Source organism: Bombus affinis, unplaced genomic scaffold, assembly GCF_024516045.1.
Source record: "Bombus affinis isolate iyBomAffi1 unplaced genomic scaffold, iyBomAffi1.2 ctg00000119.1, whole genome shotgun sequence".
Lineage (NCBI taxonomy): Eukaryota > Metazoa > Arthropoda > Insecta > Hymenoptera > Apidae > Bombus > Bombus affinis.
Window position 1 is genome coordinate 349,081 of NW_026108853.1, and position 27,362 is coordinate 376,442.

At 35.4% G+C, this 27,362-nt stretch overlaps 1 protein-coding gene and 3 long non-coding RNA genes across 7 annotated transcripts; 2 read left to right on the top strand and 2 right to left on the bottom strand.

The window, feature by feature from the left end:
- Positions 1-643: 643 nt before the first annotated feature.
- LOC126927472 (uncharacterized) lies at positions 644-1,251 on the bottom strand. Its single transcript, XR_007715515.1, has 2 exons — positions 1,103-1,251; positions 644-986 (listed from the first exon to the last, which is right to left on the bottom strand). It is a non-coding gene; the product is annotated as an uncharacterized LOC126927472 (long non-coding RNA).
- Positions 1,252-4,134: 2,883 nt separating this feature from the next.
- On the top strand, positions 4,135-25,942 carry LOC126927458 (G-patch domain and KOW motifs-containing protein-like). 4 transcript variants are annotated; one of them, XR_007715501.1, is made up of 5 exons: positions 23,413-23,520; positions 23,600-23,703; positions 23,818-24,061; positions 24,347-25,303; positions 25,875-25,942. XR_007715501.1 is itself a non-coding variant. In XM_050743586.1 (2 exons), exons 1-2 carry the CDS (start codon positions 4,150-4,152, stop codon positions 24,869-24,871), a joined length of 744 nt encoding a protein of 247 aa, XP_050599543.1. In that variant the 5' UTR covers positions 4,135-4,149; the 3' UTR covers positions 24,872-25,450. The 4 variants fall into 4 exon arrangements, 1 of the variants encoding a protein (XP_050599543.1); XR_007715500.1 differs by having other exon boundaries at positions 23,414-23,520; positions 23,818-24,076; XR_007715499.1 differs by lacking the exons at positions 23,413-23,520; positions 23,600-23,703; positions 23,818-24,061 and adding an exon at positions 4,135-4,368 and having other exon boundaries at positions 24,347-25,069; positions 25,157-25,303.
- LOC126927465 (uncharacterized) lies at positions 7,307-8,074 on the bottom strand. The gene is made up of 2 exons (XR_007715507.1): positions 7,859-8,074; positions 7,307-7,794 (listed from the first exon to the last, which is right to left on the bottom strand). It is a non-coding gene; the product is annotated as an uncharacterized LOC126927465 (long non-coding RNA).
- On the top strand, positions 16,594-19,985 carry LOC126927476 (uncharacterized). Its single transcript, XR_007715519.1, has 3 exons — positions 16,594-16,857; positions 17,086-17,279; positions 19,220-19,985. It is a non-coding gene; the product is annotated as an uncharacterized LOC126927476 (long non-coding RNA).
- Positions 25,943-27,362: the final 1,420 nt, after the last annotated feature.

Here is a 27,362-nt window from a genome sequence, read left to right on the forward strand (position 1 = left end):
GATTTATCTTTGCACGTATCAAGATAGTAGATAACAAAATTATGTTTATATATTTATATTATGTGTATATATTTAGATATCTTCTTAGTTGCAATTTTTTCGAATAATATCGGCGACCAATCGAAATAGAAATTAGTGCGGAAAGAGGGGAAGGAACCAAAATTTGAAAATCGACATCGGTAACTCAGTAGTTATAGAGTAACTCAATCGATAACGTAGATTAACTAGTTATAAATGAAAATATATTTAAATTCAAACTTTAAAAATTAGAAATTAAAAGGCAGAAGGCAAAAAATTATCGCCGAGGATTTATATAATAATAAATAGACAGTACATTCTTTTTGTCTGTCTTACCTAGAAATAAAACAGTTAATTGATGATTATCGTATAGTGTGTACTCATAGCATAAAATTTGTTCAATGAATTAAAAATTATATTTTTTAGATATGTAGACATTAGCGATGTATTAATCCGGGAAGCTCGTCTACCTCGGAAATATCGAGTCTGCGACAACGTCGATTTGGAAATTATTCTTACAGAATATGAAAATTATTACAAGATGAAATTCCAAAAATATCCTATATTGTGCAAGAAAATAACTGAAAAGGAAATAAAGACGAGGGAAATGACAAATGCGAACAAAGTGTAAGAATTTAAATTATTTAACACTATTCAACGTTCTCAACGTATTCAACGTATCGATTACAATATCATTCAATCTTTGAAGAAGTAGTAAAACGTGTCAAATCTGTTAGCAAACAAACGAGAAGTGAGTCTGTATCTGGGTCTGTGAAAGGGAGGAATGCACAACAGAAGATGAGGGGTGATGCTACGGATGATATTAATCTCGCAATGACAGTGACATCAATTTTCGCCAATGAAAGCGATGAATCTTCATCAGAAGAGGAGAGCTATTTAACATCTTAATGGAACAATCCACGCAATCAAAGATATCAAAATAGGCTCAGAAGCTTTATATAGACAATCTGGAATTATGGAAGATTATTGAAGACATTTCATGCGTAAGTTATTTTCGATTAATATACGTATTGTAAATACTGATTTCAGTAAAGCTTTAAATAACGAATTACATAACACTTACGGAAATTAATACGGAGATTATGCGCCATTTCATCTTTGTATTGTCGTAGGAAATCATACTGACAAAATTAAATGTATATTGGGACAACATCGTAGGCCTAGAGGAATGTAAATCTGCTATTAAGGAGGCCATTGTGTATCTCCTCAAGTACCTTATCTTTTTTAAAGGCCCATTTTCTCCCTGGAATGTCAATGCACCTTTTTTAACATAACGGCCAGCTCATTGGTGAGCAAATGGAGAGGTGATTCCGAGAAGTATATCCGTGTAAGTTGATTTCCTTTGTCTATGAAGAAGAGATTCTGGAATATATCATATATAATAATAATCATATATAAATAGAATAGTTACATTAATACATTTGTTAAACTGAACAGGTTTTATTTGAACTTGCCTATAATTTTTCGCCTACAATTATTTTTATCGACGAGATTGACTGGATAGGCACAAATAAAGGAGTAAACTGTACATTGTCTGAACCTGCAAAGAGATTCAGATCAGAACTTCTTTCTAGATTGGATGGATTAGTATCTAACGAAAATTCTAATGTAGTTCTTTTGGCTGCAACTAATTGCCCTTGCTATGTATATCACGCTATTTCAATGTTTTCTAAGTAGAAAATATCTTAATATCATAATTATTCATTATCTTAATCTTAATTATTGTGTTGTGCGGAATATTCCTTTGTTATTATTAATATAACAGAACAATAATATTTATTGTAAATATATTATTAGGGACATTGATGCAGCTTTACGCAGATGCCTTGAAAAGAAAATATACGTATCATTACCAAATGAAGTTACTCGACTTGGTATGTTCAAATTATACCTTAGCAACCAGTTATTAGAGAATATGGATGTTGTAAACCACATAATAAAATCTACTGAAAAATATTCTTGCGTGGATATAAAATTGCTTTGTAAGCAAGCATGGCTGCTCGAAATAAGTCCAATATGGGAAAAACTTGAAAAAAAAAAAAAGAAAAAAGAAACATCTGTTACGACTTTGAAATATGAATTAAAGAATTATGAAATAATAGCAAAATTGTTAAAAAACAATGTCACCTACAGTTACGGATGTGGATAGATATGAAGCGTGGAATAAATATGTATGCCATAAGAACATATTTTAAAAAATATAAATGCTTATCATATAAAAATATAAAAATATAAAAATATAAAAATATAAAAATATAAATGGTTATAAATTATTAATATAATTATCGTTCGAAAAATTGTTCGTGTGCGTGCATTTATGTGTGCGCACGCGTTATAAACAAGTTTGAAATGTTCGTTCTACATATATGTATACGTGGTATACATCTTCCCTTATAATATATAATATGTGTAATCTGAGTGGTAATATCTCCACGTATTACATATGTGTTAGTGTATTTTATCGATAATCTGTCTTTTATTTCCTCTTATCTTATTAACGCATGTATGGGCGCGTATATGCGCCGGGCGAAAGCTATGGTTATATATGGGATTGTTAACAAATAAAAATTAATCTAGGTGTTATTAAAGAAATTTGTTTCACCTTCTAAACTTTTTGATGATTGGTTTACTTTGAATATTTTGCATATTTTTGCATATCATGAGCATTTTGTACATTTCTATACATTCAAACTTTCTATGAATATAAAATGATCCGCACTACTATCTACTTCATAGTATACTCTATACGTTTAAAATGCTCCATTAGAAGCTTAAATCTATCAAAATACAGCTCCTAGGGAAATGTGAATTTTCACATGAACACATAATATCGATTTTCTCATTGAAACGTATAGGCAGGTATATACTAGCATAAGCCACCTTCGGCATTTGGCCGTATGATGCAGCACTAGCTCTGTAACATAGAAAACCATAGGCGTCAGTTCTTCTTATTTCCTCTTTGATATATGTTTACTTTAATGTCACTTATTCAGACGCTTGATACATTGTCGGAATGAAATTTTAGTAATGTGCAAGTAATTTTGAGTAGATTAATAAAGTATAATAAGATATCAGATTCATGTACGTAGATTCAAGTGACATCAATCTTTATGTCTAGTATATACATGTGTATTGATCTATAAGTCAGTGTTAAAATAACAAATAAATGGCAGAAGAAGGAAAGAAGATTTCCTTCGGTTTTGCGAAATCTATTAAGAAACCTGTGTTAAAAAATGCTATTCCACAAGAAAAAAAGAAAGTTTATTACATTGAATGCCTTGATGAGAAAGGTATTAAAGTAATAGGGTGAGTTCAAAAAGTAAAATTTATAATCAAGAAACATATAACCTCAACCTAACCTATAAAAATCACCAATAGCGGAATATATATATTTGAAAACAATTTTTTTATTTCAATGAGGAAGAAAAAAAAGATGAATCTCTAATTATTCCATTACTAGGTTCAAAAACCTGGCATGATAGAATTCTTAATAAAATAGATGCAGACATTTTCCTTCCGAAGGCAGATAAGGAAAAGGTAGGAGACGCTAGTGTTAACGAGGCAAAATCAAAGCTATCTAATGGAAAAACATCGCCAATAATATCAATAAAGAAAGAGCCAGTTGAAGATAGTGAAAATAAAGTTGTTACTTTAGAAGAGCAAGCGACTAAAGAAATCATTGGGGAACTTAAGTCAAAGAATAAATATGAAACTAAAACAAATGATTTAACTTTACCTTTAGTAGAAGATGAATCATTAAGAGGCAAAGAACAGGTACGTTATCAACATATTGATGTGCAATGCACAGATGTATTACATTTGCATATTATAAATATCGTTTTGTATTTTTCAGTCTACGTTAGAAGATTATGAAAAAATTCCTATTGATGCTTTTGGTGTAGCAATGTTAAGGGGAATGGGATGGCAACCAGGAAGGGGAATTGGTTGAAATGAAAAGTATGAATTTTACTCTGGATTAAATTAATTATATGTATTTAATACATCACTTATTGGAAAGTAAACAGAGAACATCATTTTTTATTTCACAATCGTTTATTCTAACTATCACAGATTAGTAGCAGCTGTCATACCAGAATTACGACAAAAGGTATGGGTCTTGGAGCAGACAAAGTAGCATTGCAGAAGAAAAATACAGATTTCAAAAAAGAAGAGGAAGAAGTTAAAATCGAGAAAGGAACATTTGTGAAAATTATAGCTGGAGAACAAAGTAATAATTATGGTCAAATAGAAGGATTCGATGATGATGCAGGAAGGCTCATAATAAAACTAGCTCTTGGTGGAAATATAATATCTGTAAATGAATTTATGGTACAGCCAGTGACTAAATCAGAATATTCTAAGAACTCAAAAGTTCAAAGTTAATATGAAGTGTTAGTTTTTCATTAAGGGACATTTAAGAAAATAAATTTGAATTGACATATACATATAAAGACATAATCGGACATGTAGAAAAACTAATTTAAGAGTACCTGTAAGTGTGTTGTTGCATGCAATTTTTTAAAAGTCCCTTCTAATTTTATATAAAATATGATAAATGTAGATCGGTCCGTCGTGTCCAGTAGTTGGGTGACTAGTGGGTTGTGGTGGTTGTTGGCTCTTGTGTTATATCTGCTTCTGGACTTGTGTATTTCATCTTTGACTGTAGGTATCTTGATGTCACGGTGGATTGTTTCGTTGGTAACATACCAGGGTGCATTTGATAGGGATCTTAGCGTTTTCGATTGGAAGCGTTGGAGTATTTCAATGTTGGAATTACTTGCTGTTCCCCATAGTTGGATTCCATAGGTCCAGACAGGTTTTATTACGGCCTTGTAGAGGATTATTTTGTTCTGTATGTTTAGTTTGGAGCGTCGGCCCGTGAACCAATAGAATTTTCTTAATTTTTCCTTTAGTTGCTTTGTTTTTTCTGAGATATGTTTTTTCCAAGTTAGCCTCCTGTCCAGGGTCATGCCCATGTATCTTACGGAGTCCTTGCTTGGGATTATTGTGTTGTTAATGGTGACCTGGGGGCAGGTTTGTTTTCGGAGCGTGAAGGTTACATGAGAGGATTTTTTTTCGTTTATTTTGAAACCCCATTTTTGGAACCACTTTTCCATGGTGTCGATACTTCGCTGGAGAGTGGATGAGGCAATTGCCGGGTCTGCGTGGGTAGCTAATAGTGCTATGTCGTCGGCAAATGTTGCTATTGTTACCTCGTTTGCTATAGGTAAGTCGGCAGTGTAGATGGAAAACAGTAGGGGTCCGAGGACACTACCTTGGGGTATGCCGGATTCTATTGGGAATGTTGCGGAAGTGGCGCCTAGACATTTAACTATGAATTGTCTGTTGGTTAGGTAGGATTTTAAGATGGAGTAGTATGGATGAGGTAGGATCTTTTTGAGCTTGTAGAGTAGCCCTTTATGCCATACTTTGTCGAATGCCTGTTGGATGTCTAGGAATACCGCTGAGCAGTATTTTTTCTTTTCAAGGGTTTGGCTGATCATGTGGGTTATGCGGTGGATTTGCTCTACTGTTGAGTGTTGTTTTCGGAAGCCGAATTGGTGGTCTGGGAGTGTTTTCAATTCTTCTAGGAGTGGAAGGAGACGATTCGTGAGCATCCTCTCGAATAGTTTAGACAGGGTAGGTAAAAGACTGATTGGGCGATAGGAGCTGGTTTCATATATTGGTTTACCGGGTTTAGGGATGAGGGTGATCAGTGAGATTTTCCAAGCCTAGGGAAAGTGTTGAAGGCGGAGGATAGCGTTAAAGATTGATGCGATGAGTGCAATCCCTTTTATCGGAAGTTCCTTGATTGCTTTATTTCCTATTAGGTCGTGACCTGCTGCTTTCTTGGGGTTTAGGCGACTGATTGCTTCTATGATCTCTGAAGAAGTGAAGGGTTCAATAGGAGGGGACATTTGGAAGGGAGTGTGCAGATATTCGGTAACGTCCGCTGCAGCTATGGAGGAATGGAGTTGGAATACTTCAGTCAAGTGTTTGGCAAATAGGTTGGCTTTTTCTATAGGGCTACGCGCCCATCCACCCTGCGGACGGCGGATTGGAGGTATTATTTGTGGGAGGCGCGTGAGTTTCCTGGAGGCCTTCCATAGTGAGTAGTTGGAGTCGGCTGTGGGGGACAAGCTGGCGAGATATTTGTGAAAACGGTCATTATTGTAGTTTTTTATAGTTTAGGATAGTTTTCTAGTTGCGTTGTTTAGTTTGCGTTTGTCCTCCGGTGTTCTATGGGTCTGCCATATGCTTCTTAGTCTACGTTTTTCTGCTATTTTTTTTAATATGTACTGGGGGTATTCGTGATTGCTGATGGACGTTTTTGCCGGTGTGGAGAAGCGGATAGCGTTTGTTATGCTCGTGTTTAGGTATTCCGTGGCTGCTTCGATGTCTTCATTGGTTTTTAGTGAAGTTGAGGCTGAAGTTGTGTGTGTAAAGACTTCTCTAAAGAGCTGCCAGTTGGTGTGTTGGTTATGTATGGAGCCATTACGTGTATTCTCGATGATAGTTGAACTGACTGTTACTATCACGGGGGAATGATCAGAGGAGAGATCAACCGAGGAATTGATTTGGACGTGTCTTGACGAGATATTTTTAGTTATGAGGAAATCAAGGAGATCGGGTATTTTGTTTGTGTCGGTGGGCCAGTGTGTGGGTTCGTATGTGGTAAGGTAGTTGAGCTTGTTGGTTATTATGCTGTTGAGGAGGTTTTTGCCTCTTACTGTAACCAGTCTGCTGCCCCATTGGGTGTGTTTGGCGTTGTAGTCTCCTCCAGCTATGAATCTATTGCCCAGGGTGTCCAGGATGTCGTCAAAGTCTTCTTTGGCGATGGAGTGTCTGGGAGGGCAGTATACAGCTGAAGTGGTGATTGTACCATGACAGTCTTCTATTGCTACGTTTGTTGCTTGGAGGTAGTCTTTCTGGAATGGTGGAAGTTCGTAGTGCTTAATGTTTGATTTGATTATGATTCCGGTGCCGCCGTGGGCCTTTCCGCTGGGGTGTTGGGTATGGTAGAACTTGTATCCGTTTATGTTCAGGTAGTTTTTATCGGTGAAATGGGTTTCGGATATGAGCATCACATCGATTTGCTGTTGTTTTAAGAATAGTTCTAGTTCAAATTTGTGCTGAGCTAGACCGTTGGCGTTCCGCAAAGCTATTCGCATTGGTTTTATTTTGCTTCTGTGCGTATGAATTTGTCCATGAAGAGTGTGAGTAGTGACAGCAAGTTGTTAATTTGCTCTGTTTGCTTCTCGATAAGTTTTTCGAGTCTGGTGAAGTTGTCTGTGTTTTGTGGGGTGGGAATTCTATTTTCTGTGTGTACACTGTGGGTTTTCGAGTTGTTTACGTTTCCTTGTGTTGCCTGCGCGTAGGATACTGATGGTGAGGTGAGTTTTTGGGGTCTAGGTTCTTGTATGGTTATGTCCTTGGGTCTCAGTTTTGGATACTTAATATTATGTAGTGTTTTATATGCTGAGCATCCTTTGTAGTTCGTAGGATGCTCTCCTTGACAGTGGATGCACTTAGCGGGGGTTTCGGGGGATTTAGTGTATTGGTTAGTGGGGTGATTACCTGCACATTTTACGCACCGGAAGTTATGGTTGCAGTATTTCTGCGTGTGGTCGTACCTTTGGCACCTTTTACATTGTACTATTTCTTTCTCTACAAGAGGTGGTTCGAACTTAACTATGGAGTTTATCAGCCGGTTGACGTTGTAGATTTCTTTGTTGTTCCCTTTTTGTTTTAAATCTATGAAGAATAGTAATAGTGGGTTTTTTGAGATTCTATGTTTAATGTTGCTTATGTTTGTTACCTCATGGCCAAGATTTTGAAGTTCGTACTTTAGTTCATCTAGGTCGACTGAGTGGTGGATGTTGCGTAGCACCACACGAAAAGGTCTTTCTTGTTTGAGCTGATATGTATGGAATTTAGCGTTTAACGTTTTTAGCAACTTAGTTAACTTTCTACAGGCGTCTGGGTGGGTCGGCAGAATTTTCACGTGGTTGTTGTTAATTTTTAACTTGTAGTCCTCTTTTCTGATGTCTTTTTCAATGGTCCTTATCATTGACTGTATGTCGATTACGTCGTCAATGAATATTGGTGGAGGAGGGGGAATTTTTTGAGTATGGAGATTATTTACCTTTTCGGTTGTATTCATGGAGTCTTCCGTAGACTCCAGTATTGAGAATCTATTGAAGGTGGTCACCTGGCTGGCTGGTGGTTTAGTTTGACTCTTATTCACATTTGTCTTGGTTGGTTCCAGCTTGCGTTTTTTCGAGTGATGGTCGTTTACCAGGATAGATGTGTTGCCCCCTTGCCACGGGGGAGGAAAAACGGCGGAGTTATAATTTAGCTCCGGAGAGCCTGTTTGGAATGATAGAGCCATCATCGAGCTAGTTAATTCAGTGTGGAAGAACTAGACGAGAGGCTGTTAACCCTTAGCTAGGTTTGTTGGATTTGCTTTCGACAGATGGGCGTCACGTGGAGTTTTGTGAACTTCACAGGGCACTGGACACACGTCTCGGCACTCAGCAGCAACTGGATGGTCACGTGCTGTTTTGTGGACTTCGCAGGACACTGGACACACGTTTGCACGCCTCGGCACTCACCAGCAAACTGTTCACGGTAACGCTGTCGAGGAAAACTATGATGGGTGTGCCTAAGGGCACGAAATCATCGGATTCGTGGAAAAAAGCCTTCGTTCGGAAAGTGAGGGAAATTGGCGTTACTGTTAATTGGTCAATTTCCATGTTGGTGGTTAGGGAAGGGTGCTAGCCGCCCTTAAGAGAGAGTTCGAGAAGAGGAAGCGTCGTTCGTGAGAAAAATAGATTTCTCCTATTTTCTCGTAGTTGGAACGAGGACTGTTTGTCGGTTTGAAGGACTTTAGTTAAACAAATCTTAAGATTTATAGCGAATTTATATTTATTTATAGATATCCTCGGGCTAGCTGAACATGTACTGTGGAGACGCGTCGACATCTGGTAATCATCTTACTCAAAGAATAGAGTCTGCGTGTGGCGAGGCACGGGACAGAAATCGTTGAAATGCTTACCATCGTGCCCCGTCCCAAGTATTTCTTTTAAGGAGAGCTATAGAGTTACTTCATGCCTTTGTTAGACAAAACGTTCATCCCTTGACCGCGATTACGTTCGGCGACTGGTTGTCGCCTCGAGCCCGAGCTCACTATCATAAATCTCAAATAAGTACAGTCGGATCGAATGACAACAGTTTCTTAATTCGGCTATGGTGAAATCTAAATTACAGTACTGGGGGTATTCCCAAAGTTCCGAAGGGAAGGTTCCGGTGTTCTTTCATCTCCGACATATATATATATATAATTCTATATTATGCCTACTGATTGATATGAATTTCTTTCGGTCTCGAATGCGTTAAAACGGAGCGCAAAGAAGTCGAAATTACTTATTGTAATTGGTAAAACATCGTGAAAGGCAGACAGATACAAGAAAGAAGTTAAACTATAAATTATATTTGCGACATTGTTATGTTTTTGCTTTCTTTAAGCCTTTCATCGAGACAGCCGATCTATAAATATTAATCGACCAATTTCTCTAAGCTTGTAACTTCAAATTAATGTTTATATATATAAAGAGTTACGTATTAATCTATCTAAATATTTAAAAAGATGTTTAATGTTATAAATGATGGATATTAAAGATGTTCAAAAGAATGTAGTCTTCGCGTGTTCTTTATCATATCCCTGATCAAAGACATTCCAATATTATTACAATATCCAATTACATATTGATACACAAGATATACAGATTATTATTTATAACATTTTGGTTTTCTTAATTGAGTTATTCATTTAGTACAAATGATAAGTAATTAGTAATAATTCATAAAAAAACGGTATTGTAGTAGAAATATTATAATAAAACATATTCTGTTTCAGTGTAGAGTTACTCCTTTTTATAGACAGTGTCGTACAAATCCGTACGTCTTTGAGAAAATGTAAAAACATACGAAGTAATAAGTAATGCTTGCTAATAAATTCAGCAAATACAGAGGGAGCTGGCAAAATCGATGAACCAACGAGACTAAAAGTTAATTACATCATGGATTTCTCGCTTTTAATGTTAAGCTGGAAATTACCGATATCGGTGACCACCATATTTTCCTGAGTTTCCAAATCATAAAGGATTTTCCCCCAGGGATTTGTCAACTGTGTATGTCCCCATGCGACATAACTTGCTGAAGGAACACGAGCCGGTGATATACAGGCGACGTATAATTGATTGTCATTCGCTCTGGAACAGTTCGCTGTTGAGTGTCGAAGCGTGCAGACGTGTCTCTAGTGCCCAGTGAAGTTCGAAAGTAACACGTGTCACCCAACCGTCGAAAGTGAACACAGCGTGCTCTTACCCTCCCAAGTGTTTCCTATCCGCCAGGCAGAAGAAAAGCCTACGCGCCTAACCCCAACCCGAACCTTGCCTCATAGCCTCACGACTAGTTATTCATATTGAAATAGCTAGCTCAATGATGGCCCAGCAAACACGACCAGGCTCGCCTGTGCAAACTCACAACTACCCCGCGCTACTACCCCCCCCCCCCCCGTGGCAGAAGTGCAGCAGATCCCACCGTGCCAACGACGCCAATAAGGCGAAAAAACGCAAAATTGAACCAAACTCGAACGAACAGCCAACAACACAAATTAACACTCATAATAGGTTCGCAATATTGGAATCCTCAAACGACGCCATGGAAATCGCAGGCCCGCCAACAAACCACCACGCACGGAGAAGGCCCCCTCCCCCACCAATATTTGTTAATGATGTCATTGACACCCAGACTATGATCAAGTCCTTAGAGAGAGATATCTCCAAGGAGGACTACAACCTGAAGATAACCAACAATCGAGTCAAAATCCTGCCGACGAACCCAGAAGCCTACAGGAGGCTTACCAAGATACTTAGGGCCCTGAACGCCAATTTCCACACCTATCAACTCAAAGAAGAAAGACCTTTCCGGGTGGTGCTACGAAACATCCACCACTCTGCAGACATCGACGAGCTAAAAATAGAACTATCGAAACTCGGCCACGAAGTCATCAATGTCAGCAACATAAGGCATAAAGTCTCGAAAAACCCGTTATCCCTATTTTTTATCGGTTTAAAACAGAAACCCAACAATAAGGAATCTACAACATCAGTCGCCTAATGAACGCTATAGTAAAATTCGAACCACCGCAAATCAAAAAGGAGATAGTGCAATGCAAAAGGTGCCAAAGATACGGGCACACGCAGAAATACTGCAACCATACCTTCCGCTGCGTCAAATGTGCAGGTACACACCCCACCGACCAGTGCAGTAAATCACCGGAAACCCCAGCGAAGTGCATCCACTGTCAAGGTGACCATCCTGCCAACTACAAAGGCTGCTCAGCCTACAAAACACTGTACTCAAACAAGTACCCCAAACTTAGAACAAAAGAGGTAACCTACCAAACACCCAGCGCACCGAAATTCATCTTTACCCCAATCCCCCCAACCAATCAAACACCCAGCCCTACCAAATTCACCACTCCCTCAACCTCCTATGCCCAAGCGGTACAAGGCACTCAAAATATACCAAATAGCCATAGGGATCCTCCTCAAAATAGTGCCCCCAACTCACCTGATACAGACAACGTCTCTAGGCTTGAAAAGCTAATAGAGAAACAATCAGAGCAAATAAACAATTTGCTATCGCTACTAACACTCATTATGGATAAATTAATACGCCCCGACGCAAAATAAAACCAAGACGCATAGCTCTGTGGAATGCCAACGGTCTAGCGCAACGCAAACTTGAACTAGAACTCTTCCTAAAACACCAGCAAATCGACATAATGCTCATATCTGAAACCCACTTCACCGACAAAAACTACCTGAACATAAACGGATACAAGTTCTACCATACCCAACACACTAGCGGAAAGGCCCACGGCGGCACCGGAATCATAATCAAATCAAACATTAAGCACTACGAACTTCCACCATTCCAGAAAGACTACCTCCAAGCATGGTCTTGAAGACTGTCATGGTACAATCACCACTTCAGCAGTATACTGCCCTCCCAGACACTCCATCGCCAAAGAAGACTTTGACGACATCCTGGACACCCTGGGCAATAGATTCATAGCTGGAGGAGACTACAACGCCAAACACACCCAATGGGGCAGCAGACTGGTTACAGTAAGAGGCAAAAACCTCCTCAACAGCATAATAACCAACAAGCTCAACTACCTTACCACATACGAACCCACAAACTGGCCCACCGACACAAACAAAATACCCGATCTCCTTGATTTCCTCATAACTAAAAATATCTCGTCAAGACACGTCCAAATCAATTCCTCGGTTGATCTCTCCTCTGATCATTCCCCCGTGATAGTAACAGTCAGTTCAACTATCATCGAGAATACACGTAATGGCTCCATACATAACCAACACACCAACTGGCAGCTCTTTAGAGAAGTCTTTACACACACAACTTCAGCCTCAACTTCACTAAAAACCAATGAAGACATCGAAGCAGCCACGGAATACCTAAACACGAGCATAACAAACGCTATCCGCTTCTCCACACCGGCAAAAACGCCCATCAGCAACCACGAATACCCCCAGTACATATTAAAAAAAATAGCAGAAAAACGTAGACTAAGAAGCATATGGCAGACCCATAGAACACCGGAGGACAAACGCAAACTAAACAACGCAACTAGAAAACTATCCAAAACTATAAAAAACTACAATAATGACCGTTTTCACAAATATCTCGTCAGCTTGTCCCCCACAGCCGACTCCAACCACTCACTATGGAAAGCCTCCAGGAAACTCACGCGCCTCCCACAAATAATACCTCCAATCCGCCGTCCGCAGGGTGGATGGGCGCGTAGCCCTATAGAAAAAGCCAACCTATTTGCCAAACACTTGACTGAAGTATTCCAACCCCATTCCTCCATAGCTGCAGCGGACGTTACCGAATATCTGCACACTCCCTTCCAAATGTCCCCTCCTACTGAACCCTTCACTTCTTCAGAGATCATACAAGCAATCAGTCGCCTAAACCCCAAGAAAGCAGCAGGTTACGACCTAATAGGCAATAAAGCAATCAAGGAACTTCCCATAAAAGGGATTGCACTCATCGCATCAATCTTTAACGCTATCCTCCGCCTTCAACACTTTCCTCAGGCGTGGAAAATCTCACTGATCACCCTCATCCCTAAACCCGGTAAACCAATATATGAAACCAGCTCCTATCGCCCAATCAGTCTTTTACCTACCCTGTCTAAATTATTCCAGAGGATGCTCACGAATCGTCTCCTTCCACTCCTAGAAGAATTGAAAACACTCCCAGATCACCAATTCGGCTTCCGAAAACAACACTCAACAGTAGAGCAAATCCAGCGCATAACCCACATGATCAGCCAAATCCTTGAAAAGAAAAAATACTGCTCAGCGGTATTCCTAGACATCCAACAGGCATTCGACAAAGTATGGCATCAAGGGCTACTCTACAAGCTCAAAAAGATCCTACCCCATCCATACTACTCCATCTTAAAATCCTACCTAACCAACAGACAATTCATAGTTAAATGTCTAGGCGCCACTTCCGCAACATTCCCAATAGAATCCGGCATACCCCAAGGTAGTGTCCTCGGACCCCTACTGTTCTCCATCTACACTGCCGACTTACCTATATCAAACGACGTAACAATAGCAACATTTGCCGACGACACAGCACCATTAGCTACCCACGCAGACCCGGCAATTGCCTCATCCACTCTCCAGCGAAGTATCGACACCATGGAAAAGTGGTTCCAAAAATGGGGTTTCAAAATAAACGAAAAAAAATCCTCTCATGTAACCTTCACGCTCCGAAAACAAACCTTCCCCCAGGTCACCATTAACAACACAATAATCCCAAGCAAGGACTCCGTAAGATACCTGGGCATGACCCTGGACAGGAGGCTAACTTGGAAGAAACAAAGCAACTAAAGGAAAAACTAAGAAAATTCTATTGGCTCACGGGCCGACGCTCCAAACTAAACATACAGAACAAAATAACCCTCTACAAGGCCGTAATAAAACCTGTCTGGACCTACGGAATCCAACTATGGGGAACAGCAAGTAACTCCAACATTGAAATACTCCAACGCTTCCAATCGAAAACGCTAAGATCCCTATCAAATGCACCCTGGTATGTTACCAACGAAACAATCCACCGTGACCTCAAGATACCTACAGTCAAAGATGAAATACACAAGTCCAGAAGCAGATATAACACAAGAGTCAACAACCACTAGTCACCCAACTACTGGACACGACGGACCAGATCCGCAGACTAAAAAGAAAATACCCTCTAGTTTAAATCCTTAGTTTCTACTAGAACCAACAATATAAAACTATTATGGTCCATGTCATTGTATCACGCCAAATTAAATTAATTACTGAAAATTCTCAACGAGAACTGATTGTAAATATTCTAATAAAAAAAAAATCTCTAAAAAATTCGATGAAAATTCTCATGAAACATCAATTGAAGCAATTAAACGCAACAGAGAATGGGTATAATCATATAATTCCTCCCCATTTCAAAATTCATTCATATACATCGATTTTTGTTTTCATATTTGTTTTATATGTGAAGAATACGTATTTATTGGCATAAAAGTATTTCTGTTTCAATTCCTGATCATTTTAGATCGAAACTTCCAAATATCGTTGATTAAAAATTTTTTAATTTTTAAAATGAAAGGCACTAATTATAGGACAAAAAGTTGTTTCAATTATTTGAACATTCTGCTTCATTCCTACAATAACATATTTTATTTTAAATTAAAACAAGAATCAATACTATTGTGTATAAGTTTAATGGAGTGACACAGGTGATTTGTAACTAACACTGTAGCTAACATAGTTTCTGCAATATACCCTTTAATCGAGTAGAAACAAGGGAATTTTAGAAATTTCTATTAACCGACAGTATTGTCAACAAGTTTTAACAATGACTGAAGGTTGCAAAATTAAATATAAAATGATTTATTAATAGCATATGCAGTGTTAAATTTGTAAATAAGCAGTTTATCTTTTAAGGATAACAAAGACACCAGAAAATAAAGATAATATTCTAATTATATTGTAAACTAACGAATAATGTAAAGAATTTATTTTTGTTATCTATATCACAGATTTTAGGTAAAATATTAATTTACTTATTACTAGGAGATTGAATTTGAAATATAATTATAATTTATAAGGGACACCTTTAAACTAGCAGATATTTGGTAGCAGTTCTCTAGCCTTTGTACAATATAACACAGTTCAGTTTAATTGAGTTTAATACCTTTGACCAGCCAGTTTCCAATTTCATTTATGGCATAATCTCCTGACAATTTCATACCCTTCAAAAGAAACACGATTTTCTATTATTGTTTTACAATCGCGGAATATGATCAGTGTTTCAATTAAGCTCCACTGTTTTAATTTCCCGTCTACGCACGATGTGGGTACACCGTTTTTTTGTTGTTTTTAGATACAAGTGACGAGAAATTATGAAATGATATTTTAAATTTAAACTGATTTCATTCATTGATTTATTGTAGCGACAATGGTAACTTGTTTAAATAAAGATTTTATAAATAAAATATTTAAGGTCTAAAATAATAAATTAACACATGTGAAAACATTAAAGCTGTTACCCTTATTCATGGTCTTGTTGGAACGTGTTTAACGAGCGTAACGTAGGCGTGAAAACGAAAACGTTGAGACTCTTGTGGCGTAAAAAGACTGAATTCCTCATAAAAATACAAGAAACGAATACAAGAAACGTGCACATAGTTTATTCTCGACCTTGGATACATAAAACCAAAAAAAAAAAGAAAAGAAAAAGAAAAAGGAACAAAAATTTTTATTGGTTATTTACCGAAACTCATTGTATCATTTTTATTACTCTATATAAAACGTAGAATCATATACTGACGAATGTTATTTCGAATTTCTAACTTCAGAACGATAATTACATATTTGAAATTACCAATAAGTGGTAGTAGCATTAAAAATATTGAATATTCAACGAGATGAAATATAGGTAAGGTATTTAAAAGAAAAAAGATTGAAACGTTCGATGTAAAACGATGAAATTAAATGATTGGATTTGAAAACTTGATTCGGTTTAATAATTCGATGAAAAAAGTATTCATCCTATGAAAAAAGAATTCATGTTCCTGTCGATATATCAACGACGTGCGCCGTTACTTCCCACTGCTCTGCAATTCAAATGCAATACTCGAATATACATGGCGAAAGAAATGGAAATTGAGCAATTTAAGGGAACGAATTACTCTCGCGTCCACGTAACTTCAAAATGTATCACGTGTCGGTGTTTGCGAAACGAAATTCGTCGTTGTCCAACTAACACGCTTGCAGATGCTACGTTCACTTTGTTGCATATAGGGCTTAAATATATGAACAAATAGAACAGCGCAACTGTCACTAGCGTAATTTTTAAAGTGAATTAATGCATAATCTCGTCATCTACGTTTGACCATGATTATGGCAGTGATCATTGTTATATACGAATCTTCGTGCAATATATGTGAAAATTCGTGGTTGTCCAATTAACACGCTTGCTGATGCTACGTTCACTTTGTTGCATATAGGGCTTAAATATATGAACAAATAGTACTGCGCAAGTGTCACTAGCGTAATCTGAACGTGTTAAAGTGAATCAATACATAACTTCGTCATCTATGTTTGACCATGACTACGGCAGTGGTCATTGATATATGTGAAGCTTCGTGGAGTAGATGTGAAAATTCGTCGTTGTCCAGTTAACACGCTTGCAGATGCTCCGTTCACTTTGTTCCATATAAGGCTCAAATATGTGAACAAATTGAATGGAGCAACTGTCATTAGCGTAATTTTAACGCGTTAAAATAAATTAATGTATAATTTCGTCATTTACGTTTGATCTACGTTTTTTCATCTACGTCATCTACGGCACCTACGCGAATCTTATCGATTACGTCTTTGGCAGTGTTCGTTGCTATAAATGAAACTTAATAGTTGTTGAAACCGCTCGAAAGTCGTGTTCCTAAATCATTCCCTCGTCTCGTATCGTGTTTATCAAATGGAAAAGGAGATTGTGTTTTAATGAAATCGCTTGTTACTATCAATCTTGCTGTGTCACTCGCATAGGAGAAGAAAGTGAGGAAGGAGAAAAAAATTAAGGTAAGGTCATCAATGAGCAAAATGTTTAATGTACATTAAAATTGAGTCCGCTGCAACCCTCGTGACTTTTAAAATTCCATACGTATATTGTTATACGTAACATTGCCATATTAAATATATTCGATCAAATATTCAATCTCGTTCCCTGAAAGCTGTTCCTGGATATCTGGTTGGATACTTTACGCACGGAAATAGAGAGTGTTAACAGTAACAAACCCTCTATGTAGTGTTTTTGCTTTGCTCTTTTGAACAGGTAGATGACATTTTGCTTCGAAAAACGGATATATATACCACGGATATGCACATACAGAGTATGTGTATCGATATACACATTGATATACACCTTTGTACAAAGTGTCAAAAAAGTATTTATCGCGGTATTTTTTTCAAGCCATTCTACACCTTCGATTTGATGAAAATTGGTTAAATAAGTGTAGCGCAAAATTGATCTTGACCACAATTTTCAGTGTCAAATTGTTTTTCTATTGCATCATATAGTGCTCATTAGAAAGGAAAGTTCCGTTGTTTTAGAAAAAATGTTTGAAATTTCATTAATACTTAGACTGATTTTATTCATATTTTAAGGTCAAATATGGAATACAATAACATCAATACTAATATCTACTTTTTTGTGCGAATTACTTTACATTTCAATCTTCCTTGATACGCCGTGACAAGCAAAAGTGTAAACACAGCCCGTTGATTTTATGTAGAAAGCGAATGTCGAAGGTATAATGAGAAAATAGCATTATTTGACCATTCCACAAAATAATTTACCTAAATAGTAGTTAATTCTATTGGATATAATAAACGTGAAGTAGTACTAGTGGACGAAATACCTATGTTGAAACCTTGATTCGACGAGTATAATTAATGTGCAAAACTGTAAACATGGTTTGAGATGTCCATTTTTGTAAAATGTTTTGTACATTATTAATGCTAATGAAAATTAACTATTACATTTCGTTAATAATAACTTGTAGTTACTGTTACCTAATCTTTACCGATCACTTGAAAAATTAGTCTTTTACATTTATGTGTTTACTTTTTTCGCTCGTCGCAGTACATGTTTAAGTCAGATATGAAATATTTGGCGTATTCCAGCGGCTTTGATTAAATCTAAGATGTTGGACCATTGTCAAAATGAAATTACTTAGCATCATATATAGCCTGGCAAGGCTCGAACGTTTTATCTTCCTGTAGATTTTCTTTGCTTTTAGACTTTCCTTCCATTTCTCTGAATTGGTATCTTCTGTACACTATTTATAAAAGAAGAATAAATTACATGTTACATCCAAGTTACCAATCCAAATAATTTTAAGTAAGAAAAGAGATCTAATGCAGCAGTTTCCACTTAAATATAGATCCGACGATTATTTACGAACAAATAGTATAAATCTTTTAGCAATATGAAATTCGCAATATTTATTCAAATATTTATATTTATAGTACGCCATTAGCAAAGAAGACATGTTTGCGTGCGTTATCGATTTTACGCTTTTGCCACGCAAACATGGAAATTGCGATTCGAAATTGAATTTGCACTGGAAACGGTTGACGTTACGACATCAATAACATATTTCAAAAACACTGACGATATCATACGGAATCAGAGAGATTCTATGAGAAGTTAAACGCATAATCATCCTATTGTAAATAATAGGAACAGAAAGTACACAAGGAATAATACAGAATCATCCTATCATCCTATCCTATTATACAGGATTGCTTTGATTCGAGCTCAAACATAGGGAAATCTGAAAGAATTTTTCGCAGAATTTCCTTCCCCTTTGAATTAGCTTTTATACAGAACGACTTTAACCTTTTCAAGGAAATACCTATAGAGTGTGACGATCTATGATTTTAAATAGAGAGGTGTATCTGAAAAGAGGTGGATGTAAAACGTTGCATATAAAACGTAGATCAAATCTTTATTCAAGGTGTGGCGGCACTCGACAAGCCGAAAAATCAGCAGTACCCCGGCAGCGACATCTACAGCCCCCAGTGACAATTACAGCGGAACAGGCCTACTAACTACTACAAGTATAACTCACAACACGGCCACCTCAAACGATTTTTCTCTTCGCAGAGAATCAGGATTTCAAGATCGATCGAATATGTATGCACTTGATTTACACGTGAAGTTGTCATTAAAAATATTGTTGCGTTTAAAAAGATAAATATTCATTTAAATTTAATGAAATTGTTAGTCCAATTGTTTTAAGCTTAAAGATATGTAGGTGTCACATTTATATATTGAAAACCTGGGAGCGGCATTAATTAACAAACCTAGTCACGCGCACACGTACTTTAAAACCATGCTTGAAAATCGATATTCCCTGAAACAATGCATCGTTCTGCGCTTCCAATTTATTTTCGCACGAAGAATCAGTCCATTCATCGTTGCCGTCACCATCGCTACTGTAATCTATATTACTCGAATAAATTCTATATCTTGATTGGAAAATCGCATATTTTAACGAACTTTCTGTGTTTTTTTTTTTTTTTTCTATGATTTTAATTGGCAATTTCCGAAATTGAACTATAGCTTGAGAATAAACCGATAATATTTGAGGGTATATATACATACATCATGTTTTTGATGGGTTTTGTAGTAAAATAATTGTAGAAAAAGCAAACTTTTTAAGAAAAAATTACCATATTCGAGTAATAAATTATAGAAAATTACCAATGTAATTTAAAACTTCAAAAGAAGAATCTATTACATGTAATAAAGAGAAGGACTTGTTCACGAACGGTAATTCAACAAATACATGCGTTGCAGAAACATAGTTTTGCAAGGGAGAAGAATCTCTCTAGGAACTCGACGATGTCACGTCAAGAGAAAATTCAATAAAGTGATTACTAACCGTATTACCAGCGGCAATTGTGTGTCGGCAATTCGTAAATAAGTTAGTCGTCTATTTGGAGAAACGTCGCTGGCAATATCGTCACATTTTAATTACGTCAGCGCTATCAATTTGTCTTGGAAGAAAATTTACCATTATGTACTTTTGCCCACGGCGTCGTTCCAACAAATGAATCCGAGTTTTGAATCGCTTACTCTTATATCACGAATTTGTAACGGTGTTTCTTCAAACTTTAAACGATTGTAATGAATGCCTTTGCGTACAAAGACTGATACCAGGTTTGACTAGAAGCTTCAGCTAATTAGTGCCCCAGTTAATTTGGATGTTCACTGCCACGCCACTTATGAAGTGGCTTCGTGTCCGAGCGGATTTCCTGCACGTAAAAAAAAAAGAAAAAGAAAAAGGAAAAAAAAGAAAAAGAGATAGGAAAAAGAGAAAAAGAAAAAGGAAAAAAAGAAAAAGAGAAAGAAAAAAAGAAAAAGAAAAAGAAAAAGAAAAAGAAAAAAAAAGTTAATTTGGATGTTCACTACCACGCCACTTAAGAAGTGGCTTCGTGTTCGAGCGGATTTCCCCCACGTAAAAAAAACAAGAAAAAGAAAAAGAAAAAAAAAGAAAAAGAGAAAGGAAAAAAAGAAAAAGAAAAAGAAAAAAAACTGTTAATTTGGATGTCCACTACCACGCCACTTAAGAAGTGGCTTCGTGTCCCAGCGAGTTTTCCCCACGTAAAAAAAAAAAAAAGAAAAAGAAAAAGAGAAAGGGAAAAGAGAAAAAGAAAATGGAAAAAAATAGAAAAAGAGAAAGGAAAAAAAAGAAAAAGAAAAAAACAGTTAATTTGGATGTTCACTACTACGCCACTTAAGAAGTGGCTTCGTGTCCGAGCGAATTTTCCCCACGTAAAAAAAAAGAAAAAGAAAAAGGAAAAAAAAGAAAAAGAAAAAGGGAAAAAAAAGAAAAAGAGAAAGCAAAAAAAAGAAAAAGAAAAAGGGAAAAAAAGAAAAAGAAAAAAAAAGTTAATAAATAATAAATACATTTGTTAAACTGAGCAGGTTTTATTTGAACTTGCCTATAATTATTCGCCTACAATTATTTTTATCGACGAGATTGACTGGATAGGCACAAATAAAGGAGTAAACTGTACATTGTCTGAACCTGCAAAGAGATTCAGATCAGAACTTCTTTCTAGATTGGATGGATTAGTATCTAACGAAAATTCTAATGTAGTTCTTTTGGCTGCAACTAATTGCCCTTGCTATGTATATCACGCTATTTCAATGTTTTCTAAGTAGAAAATATCTTAATATCATAATTATTCATTATCTTAATCTTAATTATTGTGTTGTTCGGAATATTCCTTCGTTATTATTAATATAACAGAACAATAATATTTATTGTAAATATATTATTAGGGACATTGATGCAGCTTTACGCAGATGCCTCGAAAAGAAAATATACGTATCATTACCAAATGAAGTTACTCGACTCGATATGTTCAAATAATACCTTAGCAACCAGTTATTAGAGAATATGGATATTGTAAACCACATAATAAAATCTACTGAAAAATATTCTTGCGCGGATATAAAATTGCTTTGTAAGCAAGCATGGCTGCTAGAAATAAGTCCAATGTGGGAAAAACTTGAAAAAAAAGAAACATCTGTTACGACTTTGAAATATGAATTAAAGAATTATGAAATAATAGCAAAATTGTTAAAAAACAATGTCACCTACAGTTACGGATGTGGATAGATATGAAGCGTGGAATAAATATGTATGCCATAAGAACATATTTTAAAAAATATAAATGCTTATCATATAAAAATATAAAAATATAAAAATATAAAAATATAAAAATATAAATGGTTATAAATTATTAATATAATTATCGTTCGAAAAATTGTTCGTGTGCGTGCATGTATGTGTGCGCACGCGTTATAAACAAGTTTGAAATGTTCGTTCTACATATATGTATACGTGGTATACATCTTCCCTTATAATATATAATATGTGTAATCTGAGTGGTAATATCTCCACGTATTACATATGTGTTAGTGTATTTTATCGATAATCTGTCTTTTATTTCCTCTTATCTTATTAACGCATGTATGGGCGCGTATATGCGCCGGGCGAAAGCTATGGTTATATATGGGATTGTTAACAAATAAAAATTAATCTAGGTGTTATTAAAGAAATTTGTTTCACCTTCTAAACTTTTTGATGATTGGTTTACTTTGAATATTTTGCATATTTTTGCATATCATGAGCATTTTGTACATTTCTATACATTCAAACTTTCTATGAATATAAAATGATCCGCACTACTATCTACTTCATAGTATACTCTATACGTTTAAAATGCTCCATTAGAAGCTTAAATCTATCAAAATACAGCTCCTAGGGAAATGTGAATTTTCACATGAACACATAATATCGATTTTCTCATTGAAACGTATAGGCAGGTATATACTAGCATAAGCCACCTTCGGCATTTGGCCGTATGATGCAGCACTAGCTCTGTAACATAGAAAACCATAGGCGTCAGTTCTTCTTATTTCCTCTTTGATATATGTTTACTTTAATGTCACTTATTCAGACGCTTGATACATTGTCGGAATGAAATTTTAGTAATGTGCAAGTAATTTTGAGTAGATTAATAAAGTATAATAAGATATCAGATTCATGTACGTAGATTCAAGTGACATCAATCTTTATGTCTAGTATATACATGTGTATTGATCTATAAGTCAGTGTTAAAATAACAAATAAATGGCAGAAGAAGGAAAGAAGATTTCCTTCGGTTTTGCGAAATCTATTAAGAAACCTGTGTTAAAAAATGCTATTCCACAAGAAAAAAAGAAAGTTGATTACATTGAATGCCTTGATGAGAAAGGTATTAAAGTAATAGGGTGAGTTCAAAAAGTAAAATTTATAATCAAGAAACATATAACCTCAACCTAACCTATAAAAATCACCAATAGCGGAATATATATATTTGAAAACAATTTTTTTATTTCAATGAGGAAGAAAAAAAAGATGAACCTCTAATTATTCCATTACTAGGTTCAAAAACCTGGCATGATAGAATTCTTAATAAAATAGATGCAGACATTTTCCTTCCGAAGGCAGATAAGGAAAAGGTAGGAGACGCTAGTGTTAACGAGGCAAAATCAAAGCTATCTAATGGAAAAACATCGCCAATAATATCAATAAAGAAAGAGCCAGTTGAAGATAGTGAAAATAAAGTTGTTACTTTAGAAGAGCAAGCGACTAAAGAAATCATTGGGGAACTTAAGTCAAAGAATAAATATGAAACTAAAACAAATGATTTAACTTTACCTTTAGTAGAAGATGAATCATTAAGAGGCAAAGAACAGGTACGTTATCAACATATTGATGTGCAATGCACAGATGTATTACATTTGCATATTATAAATATCGTTTTGTATTTTTCAGTCTACGTTAGAAGATTATGAAAAAATTCCTATTGATGCTTTTGGTGTAGCAATGTTAAGGGGAATGGGATGGCAACCAGGAAAGGGAATTGGTTGAAATGAAAAGTATGAATTTTACTCTGGATTAAATTAATTATATGTATTTAATACATCACTTATTGGAAAGTAAACAGAGAACATCATTTTTTATTTCACAATCGTTTATTCTAACTATTACAGATTAGTAGCAGCTGTCATACCAGAATTACGACCAAAAGGTATGGGTCTTGGAGCAGACAAAGTAGCATTGCAGAAGAAAAATACAGATTTCAAAAAAGAAGAGGAAGAAGTTAAAATCGAGAAAGGAACATTTGTGAAAATTATAGCTGGAGAACAAAGTAATAATTATGGTCAAATAGAAGGATTCGATGATGATGCAGGAAGGCTCATAATAAAACTAGCTCTTGGTGGAAATATAATATCTGTAAATGAATTTATGGTACAGCCAGTGACTAAATCAGAATATTCTAAGAACTCAAAAGTTCAAAGTTAATATGAAGTGTTAGTTTTTCATTAAGGGACATTTAAGAAAATAAATTTGAATTGACATATACATATAAAGACATAATCGGACATGTAGAAAAACTAATTCAAGAGTACCTGTAAGTGTGTTGTTGCATGCAATTTTTTAAAGGTCCCTTCTATCTTTATATAAAATATGATAAATGTAGAGGTTTTAGATTTCAGTATTTTATGGGGTTAATTTCAGATACAAAAAAGTATGAGGAATATAAGGACAAGGAATCCAAGGGACTCAAGCAAAAGATGGATAGAAAAAGATCAATGTCCCCTGACCCCGAAGACGGTGAAGAACAAAAGTAGTAATAAAAGAAAGAAAATCGGAAGTACGATGCACAATAAGAACAAGTATGATAAAGTGGGGGATAAAAAATCAGAAAGACGAAAAAGACGCTCCGAATCTAATGATGACAGCGATAGTGATTCTGAAAAGAAGAGACGGAGAGAAAGAAGTAACTCTAATAGTAATGATTCTTATAAATTAAAAAGATTGAAGAAGTCAAAGAAACGTAAGAAGTACGATTGCTCGTCTGAAAGATCAAGTAAAAAACGAGACGACGAGAAAGATCAAGATCTCGATCATTTAGTAGGCAGTAATATTTTCCAGGAACGTATTCGGTCATTTTACTTTCAAGATAAATTGTACAATTTTATTTATACAGATTTTATAATAAAGTGTATTTTTACAAAAGTATATTTCTTTTCTTACCCTTAACTGAAAATTACATTTAATTATAATATGTAATAATGTTTACAATTACATCAAAGTTAATGTCCTAAACTTTATCAATAATTATTAAAAATCCCCGCGTATTGCTTACGTAATGTTGATATCGAGTAATACCATACATAACCTCAAAGAACATTATGATACTTACGAACATCGTTAAACAAGTAGTGCGAACGATGTCGAGTAAGTATTCACTATGTATAAAGTATTTATAAATAAAAAGTATGGGAAATATATAACCGAGTGTATTTAACTTTTCCAACATTTTAGCATTTCGCTTGGCGTTGGTACAACTTCAAGTAAATGAAGTAAAAAGCAAAAATGTAGAGCGGGCAGTTTCCTACATTTCAAGCGCGAAAGAGCATAATGCTGATATTATCGCTCTTCCTGAATGCTTTAATTCACCATATGGAATACGTAATAATTTGTTTCTTTTTCTAATAATTTATTATATGTATAACAACTATATAGAAAAAAGTAAAAGTAGACAAATTACCTTAACGTTCATACTTCCATAAAGATTGTGAATTGACTCGAGAATATAGAATTTCCCCATTTTTATGATTATCGTGATTTTTGTATAAATATATTTTTTAAGATACTAATAATTAGGTACTTATAAACTAGTATTATCAATTATTTTGTATTTATAATTCCACCTATAATAGTTAAAAATTAAAGTTAGTTAAAATCTAACTTTATGTTTCAAAAAGTACTAGCAAAGTCGTTAAGTAACAAGTCACTGGTACTGACCCAAATAGCATGATTGTAATTAAACATTTCTAAATATTCATTTTTCATCTTGAACCTGTAGAAACAATTTATTATATGTACTATTATCTAAGTAATTATATATTTAAGTAAATCTAAATATAAAATTTAGTTATTTTAATAATTTAAAAAATAAAAAATTGACAAACATTTCAACCTAATTTATGGTTGGAACAAAGGACAGTTATTTTTCATTAATTGAAATATTGCAATGCAGAATAGTTTCCAAAATACGCCGAGAGTATTCCTGATGAAACGGTGAAACGAGCGTTGCTTTATCGAAGGCAGCTAAGGAAAACAGCATTTATGTAGTTGGTGGTACGATACCTGAAATAGAGGGCGATAAATTGTACAATACCTGTACTATTTGGGGTCCCGATGGAACTTTGATAGCAAAACACCGGAAGGTAAATAATATACCTCCATGTGGCTTTGAAATTGAAAATATTGGGGTGGAGAAAGTGACTCTATCTAGGAATAATTTAGGAATATGCATATGTACATACGTGTACTATAACCAATTCTATAATTTAAAAAATATGTTATAGGTTTATAAAATACGTTTTGATACGAGAAACATACATTTTTGTCGTAATATAATATATAAATTTTTGTACAATATATTTGTTTTGTAATATAAATTTTTCACATAGGAAAAAACTTAGTTTTTCTTAAAAAATATTCCTTCTCAAATATTATTAAATGATAAAACTTTTTAATAAAAGAAAGTGATAAAAACGCTGTCAGTTATTAAATAAAAAACAATTAAAGTTTAGAAGTTCGTAACATTGATGTTAAATTACAAAAGTTACAGCAATAGAGTTAGCAACTATATTTTTATGTTATTAGGTACATCTATTCGACATCGACATTCCCAACAAGATTACTTTCCGAGAGAGTGATTCACTCAGTCCTGGTAATTCCCTAACAATGTTTGATGTGAAGGGCTGCAAAATAGGTATTGGCATTTGCTATGATATCAGATTTGAGGAAATGGCACGCATTTATCGGAACAAAGGTACAGTAGCTTAATCGAACAATACTTAACTAGCATGAAAGTAACTATCTTTCTTAAATATATTCTATATAAAATATAATCAATATAATCTGTAACTCTGTATAAAAAGGAGCTTAATTTAAAAAACCAGTATATTCGCTGAAAATGAAATAAATAAAAGAATTAGAAGCACGACAAGAGGACTGTTCTCGCATATTCATAAATTATGGAATATGGACTGTGCAGCTACAAAGTTAACTAAAATTCAGTGGTCTCGTATTTCCCGTTTCTCTGTGTTAGGTTGCCAAATGCTGATATATCCGGCGGCATTCAATATGACCACTGGACCACTGCACTGGTCATTACTTCAGCGTTCCAGAGCGAATGACAATCAATTATACGTCGCCTGTATATCACCGGCTCGTGTTCCTTCAGCAAGTTATGTCGCATGGGGACATACACAGTTGACAAATCCCTGGGAGAAAATCCTTTATGATTTGGAAACTCAGGAAAATATGGTGGTCACCGATATCGGTAATTTCCAGCTTAACATTAAAAGCGAGAAATCCATGATGTAATTAACTTTTAGTCTCGTTGGTTCATCGATTTTGCCGGCTCCCTCTGTATTTGTTGAATTTATTAGCAAGCATTACTTATTACTTCGTATGTTTTTCTTTTCTCTCAGATTTGAAAGTTGTTGAGGAAGTA